The sequence below is a fragment of the Euleptes europaea genome, chromosome 8 (genome assembly GCF_029931775.1).
Source record: "Euleptes europaea isolate rEulEur1 chromosome 8, rEulEur1.hap1, whole genome shotgun sequence".
Lineage (NCBI taxonomy): Eukaryota > Metazoa > Chordata > Lepidosauria > Squamata > Sphaerodactylidae > Euleptes > Euleptes europaea.
Genome location: NC_079319.1, coordinates 52,633,785 through 52,646,645, shown reverse-complemented (window position 1 = coordinate 52,646,645; position 12,861 = coordinate 52,633,785). Strand labels below are relative to the sequence as shown.

General features: G+C 40.6%; 1 protein-coding gene across 1 annotated transcript in view; it reads left to right on the top strand.

Annotated features, from left to right (window-relative positions):
* GREB1L (GREB1 like retinoic acid receptor coactivator) overlaps positions 1–12,452 on the top strand; it is a 110,030-nt gene extending 97,578 nt beyond the window's left edge. The window contains exons 28-33 of the mRNA XM_056854721.1: positions 2,519–2,684; positions 3,480–3,707; positions 4,919–5,060; positions 8,607–8,807; positions 11,181–11,319; positions 12,254–12,452. Coding sequence (XP_056710699.1) covers positions 2,519–2,684; positions 3,480–3,707; positions 4,919–5,060; positions 8,607–8,807; positions 11,181–11,319; positions 12,254–12,417 — 1,040 coding nt within the window. The 3' untranslated portion in view covers positions 12,418–12,452. The remainder of the gene's footprint in view (positions 1–2,518; positions 2,685–3,479; positions 3,708–4,918; positions 5,061–8,606; positions 8,808–11,180; positions 11,320–12,253) is intronic.
* Positions 12,453–12,861: the final 409 nt, after the last annotated feature.

Sequence of the window (12,861 nt, the reverse complement as noted above, 5' to 3'; positions counted from 1 at the left end):
TGATCAATCTTCTGCACGTTTTCTGTTGCCAGTTCTTTTGCGGAAGTAGCTATTTGCTTAATCCCTACCAGCTCTTTTCCCACTTTGCCGATCTCGTCTTCTATAGACTTAATTTCTTCGCTCATTTTATTTTGAAATGCTATCACTGTTTTGAAGAGCAGATATTTGTTCTGATAATTCCTTAATATTCTTTGCCGTCTTTAGAAGCTGATTAGGGGAGTTAATGAGTAGGCTTTTTTCGGCCTCAAGACGTTCCCCCAGGAGTGTAATAAATAAAGCAGTCTTACCGGTGTTGAAATTTCAAACTTTATCTCCTCTGCTTCTCTTAGTTTCCCCCCCCCCCTCTTATCTCGTTGTATATGCTAGGACTCCCTTATTTACATTCTTTTTGAGCTATAAATTCTTTAGTTCAAAGGAGAGCTCGGAGTACAGCAACCGTCTTGATTTAGCGCATGCGTACACTCGATCTCTCGACGTTTTTATCCTGCCATTTCTCCGAGGAACTCCGGCAGGTTTGCATGGTTCTTTGCCGCCATCCATTTTATCCTCACTTTAACCCTATGAATTAGGTTAGGCTAAGAGAGATCTGAGGGAGCAATGGGGCTTACTCCCAGGAAAGTGTGTTTCGGATTGAAGCCTAAGGTCACCCAATGCATGTCATGGCTGAGTAGGGATTTGAATCAATATCTCCCCAGCCCCACTCTGCTATTTTAGCAGTGCATCTCACTAGCTGTTACCTTGTGTCTGTTAGGTCTTCCTAGCATGTACCTCAATACAGTATTTATTCCCATGCAAAACTAGGTTCTTTTTCAAGTATGCCGTCCCCCCTCCAGAAAAAGAAAAGAAAAGAGGGGAACATTTTACATTTGCATACAAGTTACAGTTATGTCTAGTAAAAAAAATTGTAAGGGGGGTTCATTCAGGGTCGCCTTGCATTCAAGTAAGTGCTGTACAATTCAATTTATTTTACAAATGTTATTTTAAAACTCCAGCTTGAACATTCACTTGAATTTTACTGGACCTGGCGAAGGAACTTCAAGCAGAGTGCTCTGTGTGTTCTTTGCGCTTATCTCTGGGCCTTTTTGCCCTATGTTGGTTCCTATCTTTGGTTATAATTATAAATCCTTTGTAACAAAACATGGCTTGATGATCTTGTAAAGTTTTCACCTCATCTCCAAACCTCATAATCTTTTCAAAACCAGGTAAAAATATAAAGTCAAACACATGAAGCTTCCTTATACTGAATCAGACCCTTGGTCCATCAAAGTCATTATTGTCTGCTTAGACCAGCAGCAACTCTCCAGGATCTCAGGCAGAGGTCTTTCATATCACCTACTTGCCTCGTCCTTTAACTGGAAATGCCAGGAATTGAACCTGGGACCTTCTGCATGCCAAGCAGATGCTCTACCACTAAGCCATGACCCCTCCCCAAAGTCCCAAAGGAAACTAATAGAATTAAACAGGTGATGCTAGCAGGGAGGAATCAGGCTACAACTTTATTGACTGCAGATTCCTCAGGTCTTGGCGCAGCGTCGGCTGGGGCCAGTGGGTGCAGTTGACAGCCCAACTTGCTGTCAGCATCTTTCTCAGCCTGCCTGTTGGGGTAACCTAAGGCAGAGGACTGGTATTAGGGCTGGAAGTGGTGGAAACCGCTATTCCTAGCCATGACCACCCACCTGGGGCAAAGCCAGTGCGCCAGCCCCGAGGTTGGCTGCCTCCCCATAGCCCCTTAAGGGGACTCTCCTTTTGGTCATACAAGGAGCCCATCCTGCACAGCCTGCATTGTCTTCTCCAGCCAACGTCTGAATGCCAGCAGCCAGTTGTGACGGTTGTGCTCTTTTTAACAGAAGTATACACAGTAAATATATTCTTTTCTACGGGGAAGGCAAAACCCCCAAGGCCTATCAGCCTATTAGCTCTGGGTCAAATTCCTTTGCTGAGGGAGAGTTGCTGAATGTCTGAGCTGTGTACCAGAGAGACACCTGCAGGTCCCCATGACCTACCCATCCCATGATGGGCTGACCTCTGGGGCAAGCTGCAGGAAGCTGCCTGAGAGCTCATTGGCTGACAGCCAGTGCTGGGCTCAGCAGCCCAAAGTCATCCTTGTTCTCCCCCTCACCCAGGCACAAACGATGCCCCAGCTCATGGCTCGAGCTATACTTTAATATCCTTCTGGAGAGCCAGAATGAAAACTACAAGTAACACTCCACATAATCCTTAAAACATTTTCATTATATTGAATCTTCTCAGGATGGATTCAGAGAAATGATTGACTCTGCAATGAACACTCACTGGGCAATCTGCCAGTGTCCAACTGGTATTGGCTTCAGAATGTATTGTTCTTTGGCACCTTTTCAGCAAACATATCCCTGTCATCCTACTGCCAGACGCTTATAACAGTCAGTTTCTATGTTATACGTAGCAAAGTCCAACTGTTTTGTGTTAAATAAAGAGGATTAGGGGCCTATGGATGAGCTTTAGCCTCCTCTCTTTCAAATAATCTTTTTACATGTTTTAGGTGCTGCAAGATTCCTTATTAAGGAGCTTTCTTACCATAACTTGGAATTGGAGAGAAACCGACTAGAAGAGCTAGGGGTCAAGCGTCAGTGCGTCTGGCCTTTCATCGTTGTTATGGATGATTCTTGTGTTTTATGGAACAGCCATACTGTCCAAGAACAATCCAGGTAATCAATATCTCCTAACCAGAGAGGTGCATCAATTGGGGCCTCCAGCAGAATTTTGGATCAATGCAAGCTTTGGAAAATTGATTCGGTGCACTGGCATGCACTTTTGTTACACTTCTGATGTTTGACAATAAAGAGAGGTTTTACAAGACAAAAGGAAAACAATATCTAGTATAACCTGAAATGTTGTCTGTACTATCATCATCATTTATTGGATACAATCAATGACCAGCATAACAATTGCAGTAATACAATACATTTACCCCAACATTTATTGGGCTGCCTCTCGGGCCAAAAATTATCTCCGTGTTTTCATGGCAATGTAACAGAACTTTGCCACTGTGTATGAGACAGTGGTGTTCTTATCTTCAAGCAGAAAATTTGCCATCAAAGTACTAGCATATCTAAAAGAACTAGAGTAATCATGAAACCTGGCCAGCAAAGGTAGAATTAGGCGATTCCTAATATCTCTGTAAAATTTACAATTCAATAATATATGCTCGATTGACTCAATCTCATTAGCGTTGCAGGGGCATAACTGTGCCTTCATGGGACAGCGTTGAAATCTTCCGCTGAGCAGGGCTTAAATCGGGCTCTAGAAAAGGCCCATTGGTAGTTGGAGTCAGTACTGTTCAGTAATAGTTCAAAACTGCCATTTGAAAACTAATGATTTGACCATGCATAACTTAAAATGATGTTAATAGTTTTACACTCGTAAGAGCTTTAATATAACCACACCTTTCTACTTCTGAATGCAGTGATGATCTAGTACAGTATTTCTTTTCCTTTTCATAGTCAGTCCATGGATCAAGGAACAACCAGTAAAAATGTGTCTCTGAAGAGTGTCCTGCAGCACATTGAAGCCACACCAAAAATCGTCCACTATGCAATACTAGGCATTCAGAAGTGGAACAGCAAACTGAATTCCAGGCCACCAAAGGCTTTTTTCTCCAGGTGCCACATCCATGACTTCATTCTGCTCAACGTAGATCTGACTCAAAATGTGCAATATGATCTAAACAGGTAAGCAATTCAAGTCTTTTGCTTCTAGTTATACAAATGGCTAGAATTTAGAGATCTAAACCGATTCTTTTAAAAAAATAAGGATGAAGCTTACAAGCAAATCTGTAAGAAAGGCACCATCAAGAGAGCAATCCAAATTACTCCTGATAACACAGTTCTGCCACGTACAATTTGGCTGTTTTGCAATATCAGCTGAAAATCATAGTTTTTTTTTACAAAGGAAAGAAAAATATTGCTAATAAGAGAGACTGACATTTGAGTGTAACTTGAAGGAAGGCTTAGCTCTTGAGAACTTTTCCTAGCAAAACCTTCAGTGAAATGAAAGGAGTTCTGGAACAGCACAGATTGTGAATAGCATTTCGTTATTGAATCGAGGTCAGTTTGCACATGTGATTTATGGTTGCATTAGGGAATAACTTGGTCAGTTTGGACTGTGAAAGGAGATGGACATGGTTGGTCCAAAGAGCAAGCGTATTCATTCAAAGGTGTTTAATTTGATCTATAAAGTCCTTCACAATCTAGGGTCAAATTACTACAAGAGCATCTCTCCCTGTAGGAGCATTTTCTCCATCTTAGATCCTCTCAGTACACTCTGCTGATGATACCCTCAGTTGACTAGTCCCAAAGGGCTCATGCCTTCTCCACTGGGGCCTTTCTTTGTGCAAGCCCTTCCGGATAAGGGATGGGCATTTACAGATTAATTGATACTGGATTTTTTTCCTTGTATTTGATTCTATTTTAATGTCCTTTATGACTGATTGTAAGCCACCATGAGCACAGGAAGGGCAGGGTATACATTTTCAAATTAAAAAATACACCCACCTCCCATTTAGAACCAACTCGCAAACCATGGTCATATCTGCAGTTGAATAGAGAGAGGGTCCTTCCTTCTTCCCATAGGCATCCTTGCCCATTTCAGACTGCCCCTAATACTTCATTGCTTAATGCTTCTTTTAAAGGCTTTTGCCAAGTCAGCAATCAGGTGAGCAATCAACATGTGTGAACAAACTGTATGAATATATATACATATCATTTGCAAAGAACAAGTGACAGCTGCACAGCTTTTTGTTTCCTTATTCTAGGGTTGTAGGTTTTTTTTGGTTGCAGTGTGATTATTCAACATTTATTATGAGAAGTCAAAGGGCATAGTGCAAGATACAGATTTTTGCCTTCACCAAACACTTGATGAGTTAAATGTTCAAATTGTTTAGGTATTTCTGTGAAGATGTAGATTTTAATCTGAGGACAAACAGCAGTGGCCTGCTTATCTGTTGCTTTAACAACTTCAGTCTCATGAAGAAACACATCCAGGTTGGAGGGCAAAAGGATTTTGCTGTTAAGCCTAAAATAATGGTGAGTATCGTATTAATAACGTTGTCTTGTGGCCTTAATAATGAAGGCTGACTATTGCGCCATTCTTATGATTGAATGTATAAATCTCTCCAGGGCATACAGTTTGCAACAACCATCTCCTAAAAATGCTCACTGGAGAACTGAAAACAATTTCAATGTGTTATGTCCCATGAACTGCAGTCATTTAAATCCGCTATTTCATATTTTAAACTTTACTGTGGATACAAAGAAATATTTGATTGTACAGAACTGTCAATATTTGAAAAGAAAATTCAGGTGTGCGTGCCAGTTCTGTTTGACTGTGAACGGGTTTTCTATCAATCATGGAATATAAAGATTTGCATGTGTGTACATGTCGACACGTATATACACACCAACATGTGAACCTGAGTCGTCTTGCTTTTGTTCTGGCATTTTGTCTTAAGATGGAGGGTATGGTTACCCCTTCCCAAACTCTGATTCTCGAGTGGCTGTGTGCTTTTTTCATGTGTACTCGTTAACGGTGCTGAAAGTTAGATGAGGTTGATGCCTCTTGGGAGAAATAATTTATTGTCTCTTGGACTAATGGCATCCTACACATTCCCTTTTGATGTCATGTGGGTGGCAAAAAGTGTGTCAATGCACAAGTTAGTTTGAGGATGATGTTCAGAAACCAAGTTTGTTTGAGGATTATTGTTATTTTTTAGGTTTTCTTTTTAATCAGTAGTAACATTAGGCTTTGTAGAACTCGGTTTTATTTACTAGTGGGAGCTCACTCTATTATTTATGTAACTATTTATTATTTACAAACTAGGCACTTAACAATGATTAAAAGACTAGATAGAACTGTCCAAAGGTTTATGATCTACTAAATATTGGAGAACATTGGGAAGGAAGAAGAGATTAATTTTCATTTGAGATTGGGATGATTTGGGAGGCCTGTTCTCCCTTCCCAATCCAAATCATGATCTCAGTCCCACCCACAATATTATCAAAATCTGTATCTCTGGGTTTGCTAACTTCTCTTTATGCCATTTATGCATGGGAGGATTTGCTTTTGATTTCCCACTCTCTAGATGCTCATTTTCCCCATCCAAATTCTCAAAACTCAAAAATAAGCCCCCATGCAGAGTTTTGAGAATTCAGTTGGGGAAAATGAGCATCTAGAGAATGGCAAATCCGGACTTCCTGTAGAGCGTTTGGTCCGAGCGCCATTGTTTCCTGGGGGCTCCCAGGAAACACCAAGAGTCGTTTAGATTTGGAGTGCAAAAAGCACTCGAACTCGGTCCTAAATAGTGAATCGGGAAGCAGGAAATTCCCCTGCAGCCTTCAAGAGCGGTTTGGACTCCCATATTCTCTGAGAGAGCTTTTTTAAGCCTCCCGTAGAGTTGGAAGTTGTCCCCGCCGGCATAGGGGTTACCATTGCCATGGACGACTCTTTGGATTATAGGCTTTGACCTCCTCTATACATTAACATCAAATAATCTATGAAAAGAACAAGAAGCCTCACCTTTGGAAGTCAGACTGAGTAAAAAGACACTTTTTGCCTTTATCTTGATTGAGAAGACCTGAATGACGATAAAAACACCTACGAAAACCGGCGACTCCCTGCCCAGCGTAACGAGACTTTTAAAATAAACAAATGCCATTAAATGAACTGACTAAGACCTTATCAACTTGATCAGTGAGTAGACGCAATAAAAGGGACTTTTGAATGACTTTACAACTACCAATTAAATGCTTTGAGGGGAGGGAGGGAGACGAAAACCTCCCCCCCCCCACTTCCGGCTTCTTTGATTCAATGTCCAGCCACGTCGCCTCTTAAGACCGGAAGATAACAAGAAGGGCTTTGTTACCATCAAAAAGACAGGGCAGATTGGAAGACTTGAAGTTAATCTCCCCGGTGTAACCATCAAATCGTTCCTACTACTTAACCACCGAGAGGAGACGACGCAGGGTCTATGATACTGCAGTTTCCTGTCTACTTTCTTTTCTTTATCTGTGCTGCTTTGAAGCATAATTGAGGATATCTTGAAAATTACAAAGCCTGCTTCTATATAAGAATACAAGCAGATATGTCAAACAAGAGGATGGAAGAGATGTTACTCAAACAAATGGACATGTTTGCAGTGCAACAAGATTTAGTCTTTGAAAAACAACAAGCGCTCTCACATCAAGCATTTCAACTAGCTGAGGTGATGAATATCCTATTTAAATCAATTAATGGAAAACTGGACACAATTATTGAGGAGATCCACAATATGAAGACCCAAGATTTTAAAGAGGTAGCTGCAAGTGACCAGCTGGCAAGGAGAGAGAGCAACATGAGAGAACTCAATACCTCTACAATTTACTTGTCTGAGTCACTGCTGACAGGAGGAGCATTATTATCCCAAGAAAACACTTCCTGGCAGCCAGCGATGGAGGGAGACATGATGAAGGATTTTACCAAGAAGATGCTGGAAATTTTAACAAGAAGCCAATGGATACAATCACCGGGATCTTCTTTTACATCTTCAGAGGCCAGAATTGCAGCTACTATATTGAAAAACGGGGGGTGGGGATTGGGAAATAAAGAAGGACTGGCAGATCCCCTCCCAAAACAAGATAATGGCTAAAATGATGCTTATTTTGGGGGTGTAAGGGAGCCACGGTGGATTTACTTTGATGAATTTTTAATGGGAAAATTTGTTTATGTATTGATCTAATCCCTTTAATTTAGAATAATAGAATGTTATATAGAGACAATGATGATAATATTATAACTAGGTAGGACTTGAAATTGCTTATAGAAGTAGTATAGATAGCTTAAAGCAAGTCTGTATGAGAGAAAATAAGGATTAGAAATTAATTTGAAATGCAAAAGTGTTAACCAGTAGAATTAGTGACTGAAGAAGATGCGGGGAAGTCACATATAGTAGATAGCATAGAATATTATAGATAACATATTCTCAGTAATAGCAATGAACTTTTTTTGTTACAAGCAGTTACAACTGAATATATTGTTGAGATATGTTTATTTTAGTTGAATTGTAGAAAATAATAAAAATAATTAAAAAAAAAAATAGAGAATGGCAAATCCAAGACAAAACCTCCCATGCATAAATGGCAACACACAACAGTGTGTTTTCATTAGACCTCCCCATCTGCCTGGCATTCATATGCAGCCTTTGTGCGGAAGGGTGGCAAAAAATGCTAAGACCCCTTCTCGAGTCTTCCCAGTATTGATTCTGGTCTCTGCTCACTTGCCTGGGCTCACAAGAATACCTGGCCCTAGCCCCAATAGTTGTTCTATTTGGCTGGTACTCTTGCTGCAGGCCACACATCCCTTGTGTACAGTTTTCCTACAACGCCTAAATATCTGCTTTTGAGACGTACTTCGGCTATACAACATGGGGAGAGGTCCACCTGTTTTTCTTGAAACAAAGGAAGCCTTCAAAAGACTTACACTCTTTTTTTCCTGAAATTTTATGGTTTTTCTTACTGTTGTCATTGTGTTTTGATTGCTTTGTCGTGACTTAAACGTTACTTCTTACATTGTACTTTTGCCTGTCATTTTCTCTGCAGGTGTCAGAGAGCTTGACTCCAATAATGCCTCTTCAATATGTTTGTGCTCCAGACAGTGAGCACACACTCTTGGCAGCTCCTGCTCAGTTCCTCTTAGAGAAATTCCTTCAACACGCCACTTATAAGCTTTTCCCAAAGGCCATCCATAACTTCAAGAACCCTGTTCTTGCTATTGACTGCTACCTGAACATTGGGCCAGAGGTACATACCTAGAATTCTTACAAATAACCAGTTCTTCTTAAAAAAACAAAACCCTGTTTTCTCCCTTTCCATTGGACATGGCAAGACAACTGTATATTTTACATGAGTCCTTAGTTTCCGTTTATGGTGAAGAATTATTTTTCTTATCCATGAAAACTTTGATTAGTCACACATGAATTCTTTCTCCCACCTCTCATAACATTTATTCGTTTTTTTAATACTTTCTTTGGGTTTCCTGTGTAAGTAATTATCTGTGACAATATTCTTTAAAACTTTCCTTCATTCTCATATTTTCTACCCAGATTTGTTTTTCCACAATCTTTATGTATTTCTCTCTTAGCTAGTTATTAATTGCTGATAACTTTACTTGAATACTTTTTTTTTTTTTACTTGACTTGAATTTTGGTTTCTTCTATCATTTTTATGTGAACAAGTGAGAGGCTCGCGAGATTCATGGGGGTGGGGAATCCCATCTCCACCCATCGTGGCTCCAGGCCCCACTACTCACCTTAAGCTCTGCCCCTGGCTGCCGTGGTGGAGGACACCGGGAGCTGCTCTGGCCTCAGAGCTGTTCCCAGGCACCCTTGCTGTCGCTGCTGGGCCCAGAGCCACTCCCGGCATCCACCACTCCCGGGATTGGGTCCAGAACTGCTCACAGTGTCTGCCGTGGTAGGACCCAGGCCCGGAGTGGATCCATGTGGCAGTCACCACTGCCACCAGTTCAAAAGGTAATCGACAACACTATTTTTTAAATGGGCGGAATTTAAACCCCCAATGTATTTGTTTAACTTTTCAGATTTTTCTGCAAACCTGGGGGGGCGGGGTTTGCAGAAGAATCGCTTTAGTCTCAGAGCGGTCTCAATCTGCCAATTTAGGTGTTCACAGATGGGGTTCACACGTCACTATTAGATATATAAATGTTCTGTTGATACTTCCCTGGATACTTATACATTTCCTTCCTTTTGATTTTTCTCAATTTGTATAAGCCTTCTATATTATTACTAGCACTGCTTTTGTTGAATGTATCTATTGTAATTAATTTCCCCCTCAGTTTTTAAAGTCACATTCATATTCTTGTTTAGGTTCCTACAATTAATTAATTCACTATTATTAATTGCTCCTTCCATAGCTCGGACATTTACAGCCCATTCCTGAGTCGGGGGCGGCGGCCGGGGGGGGGGAAGATAGGTGATTGCCAGGAATGGCGCAGCTGTGCCGCCTCTTGAGAGGCATTCCTGGCCAGAAAAAAACAAGGAAAAAAAATCTTTTTCTAACAAAGCCCCGTGAAACTCCCCCATTGGGTTTCATGGGGCTACATAAGGTTGGGTAGAATAAACAAGATATATATAAATAATTAATGAAAATATAATTTATTGGAAGCGCTATGTCTAGATTAAAATTATTAAAAAACGTTAAAATAGCACAATGGCATTTCCTGAGGTTGATGTCTCTAACCACATGCCGGATGCATTTCGTCCTATTTGGCCTTCATCAGTGGTCAATTAAAACCCATGTAATCCCTGCACACATTTACAGAAATATATACATATACAAACAGTTTAAATCAAACTGTATATAGGTTGTATTATTACCAATATTACCAATTATTCAAACATCTGATAAGATTGACTAGTTGTAATTACATATGTCTCCCTTATACAATGTGTACAGTTATCAACCTAGTAAAGCAATGTGTTTTTTAATAATTTTAATCTAGACATAGCGTTTCCAATAAATTATATTTTCATTAATTATTTATATACATCTTTTTTATTCTACCCAACCTTGGGTACCCAGCTTCTGTTTTCTAGGTTGGATTTTATTCCCCTCTTTTTTCTTCTACCATTTCATGGGGCTACGCCAGCTATTTTGCAGGCGTAACTCCATGCCTGCAAAATAGCGCATTCCTGGGGTGAAAGGGCTTTGGAAGCTGCCTAAAGGCTGCTCTACCCCCAGCAATGTCCTGGGAAGACCCCCCCCCCCGGACTCCGGCGCGGACACCTATGCCGGGAAAAGGCTGCCGGAGAGGCAGCGCTAGCGCCCTCTACCCACGTTGCTGTGTTGATTGGCGTCTCCCTGCGCTGGCGTCTGTGCCACTTTGGACGGAACAAGTGGCACGGACACCAACTTAGGGGTCACGTTGGCTTCTATGTGGCTCCAGGCCCCCCTTCAGGATTGTACAGTTAATGTATAGGGCAAATTTACTGATGTTAGGAAAATGAGTGATTTTTTTTCAATGAATAGACATTATGAACAGTCTTTTTTAGTTGTGAGTCTTAAAAGTCTATTTGGTGAAATTATAATACTGAACTTTTAAAGACAAAAAATCTACAATGTAAATAAGGTATTTTCACCCCCTTACTGTTTGTTTAGGTAGCTCTCTGCTACATCAGTTCGCGACCACATTCTGTCAATGTCAACTGTGAAGGGGTGTTTTTTAGTGGACTTCTCCTATACCTTTGTGACTCATTTGTAGGCGCAGACTTTCTTAAGAAGTTCAAATTCCTGAAAGGTAATGTGGTTTTTGTACTCAACCTTTTGTGCTTTCTTTTTATAAAATGGTTTTCTAAAAGGGTGGACTAGGCTAGTATGGGCAGTAGATATAGAAATAGTATTAGTTCCCTTTAACAATGGGCATTAAATTTTGGTTGCCACTAGAAAACCTGTTCACCATTATGTAGTTTTATGCTCTGGCTGAGTTTTTGAATGCTGGGTTTTAATAACTTTTATGATGATTTATTTTGTAAGCAGCCTCAGAAAGGTTCCCCAGAAAGGCAGCACAGAAATTTCCCAAATACATAAATAAATAATAAAATGTCATGATGTCACAGCCTACTATGGTAGACCGTTTATTAGCAGTTCACTTCTACTTCCTCATTCACTGTTTATGGGTTATCTTGCTCACTGTAATGCTGAGGAAGGGGCCGTGGCTCAGTGGCAGAGCATCTGCTTGGCATGCAGAAGGTCCCAGGTTCAATCCCCGGCATCTTCAGTTAAAGGGATTAGGCAAGAAGTTGATGTGAAAGACCTCTGCCTGAGACCCTGGAGATCCACTGCCAGTCTGAGAAGACAATCCTGACTTTGATGGACTGAGGGTCTGACTTAAGATAAGGCAGCTTCATGTGTTCATGTGACAGATGACTTGTATGCCTCTTCCATGTACTTTTATCTGTTCCTATATTAACATGAAAACCATGTTTTCTAGAGGGAGATATAGAAAACAATAGTTTAGCGTTAGACAAAGTAGTCCATCAAGTAGGCTTGGGATGAAAGTGGATTCTGTGTTTATGAGCAATACCAATAGCATGTTGCAGTAGTGCAAAGTTGAGCACTACCTTAACTTAGTATGGGCAGTTTTTCTAAGCAATGGGCAGAGATCTCAGCAAATCAACAGCCTGAAAGGCCCATGGCAGTCTAAACTTTTGTGTTTTGTTCTTTAACCTAAGGTGCAACCCTGTGTGTAATTTGCCAAGACAGGAGCTCGTTGCGTCAAACAATAGTCCGTTTAGAGCTGGAAGATGAATGGCAGTTTCGTCTTAGAGATGAATTTCAAACTGCTAACAGCAGTGACGATAAACCACTCTATTTTCTTACTGGACGCCATATATAAGGAAACAAAAATGACAAAAGAAGAGGAGAAGAGAGCCTGACAAGTTTTATTGTGTCGTTCTCCTTCTTTCTTTTAAAGTACAATCACTGTGGAGCAAAGTGCAACCAATATTTATCTTCACTACTCTAAAGATTTCCCAAAATTCTGATCCCACCTTTACATGTTTTTCTGTTCTTTTGTGATTGAAAGAACATGTTGATTCAAGTTAATTCCTAATGGGGCACTGTTACAGAAGCTGACACAGAGGCATACATGCTGTGACCCATGGTGTGGAGAACAACATTTTGGCGGATGACAAGCTCTCCTGGTCTCTTTGTACCATGCTAAACAGGAGAAAAATGACTTTCGGCATCAATCAGCTTGAATGTGTTACATGAAATTCAAACTGAGGATGTGGAATTATCTGAAGATAATATGCGGAGGAATGCTGTCCATTACTCTTCA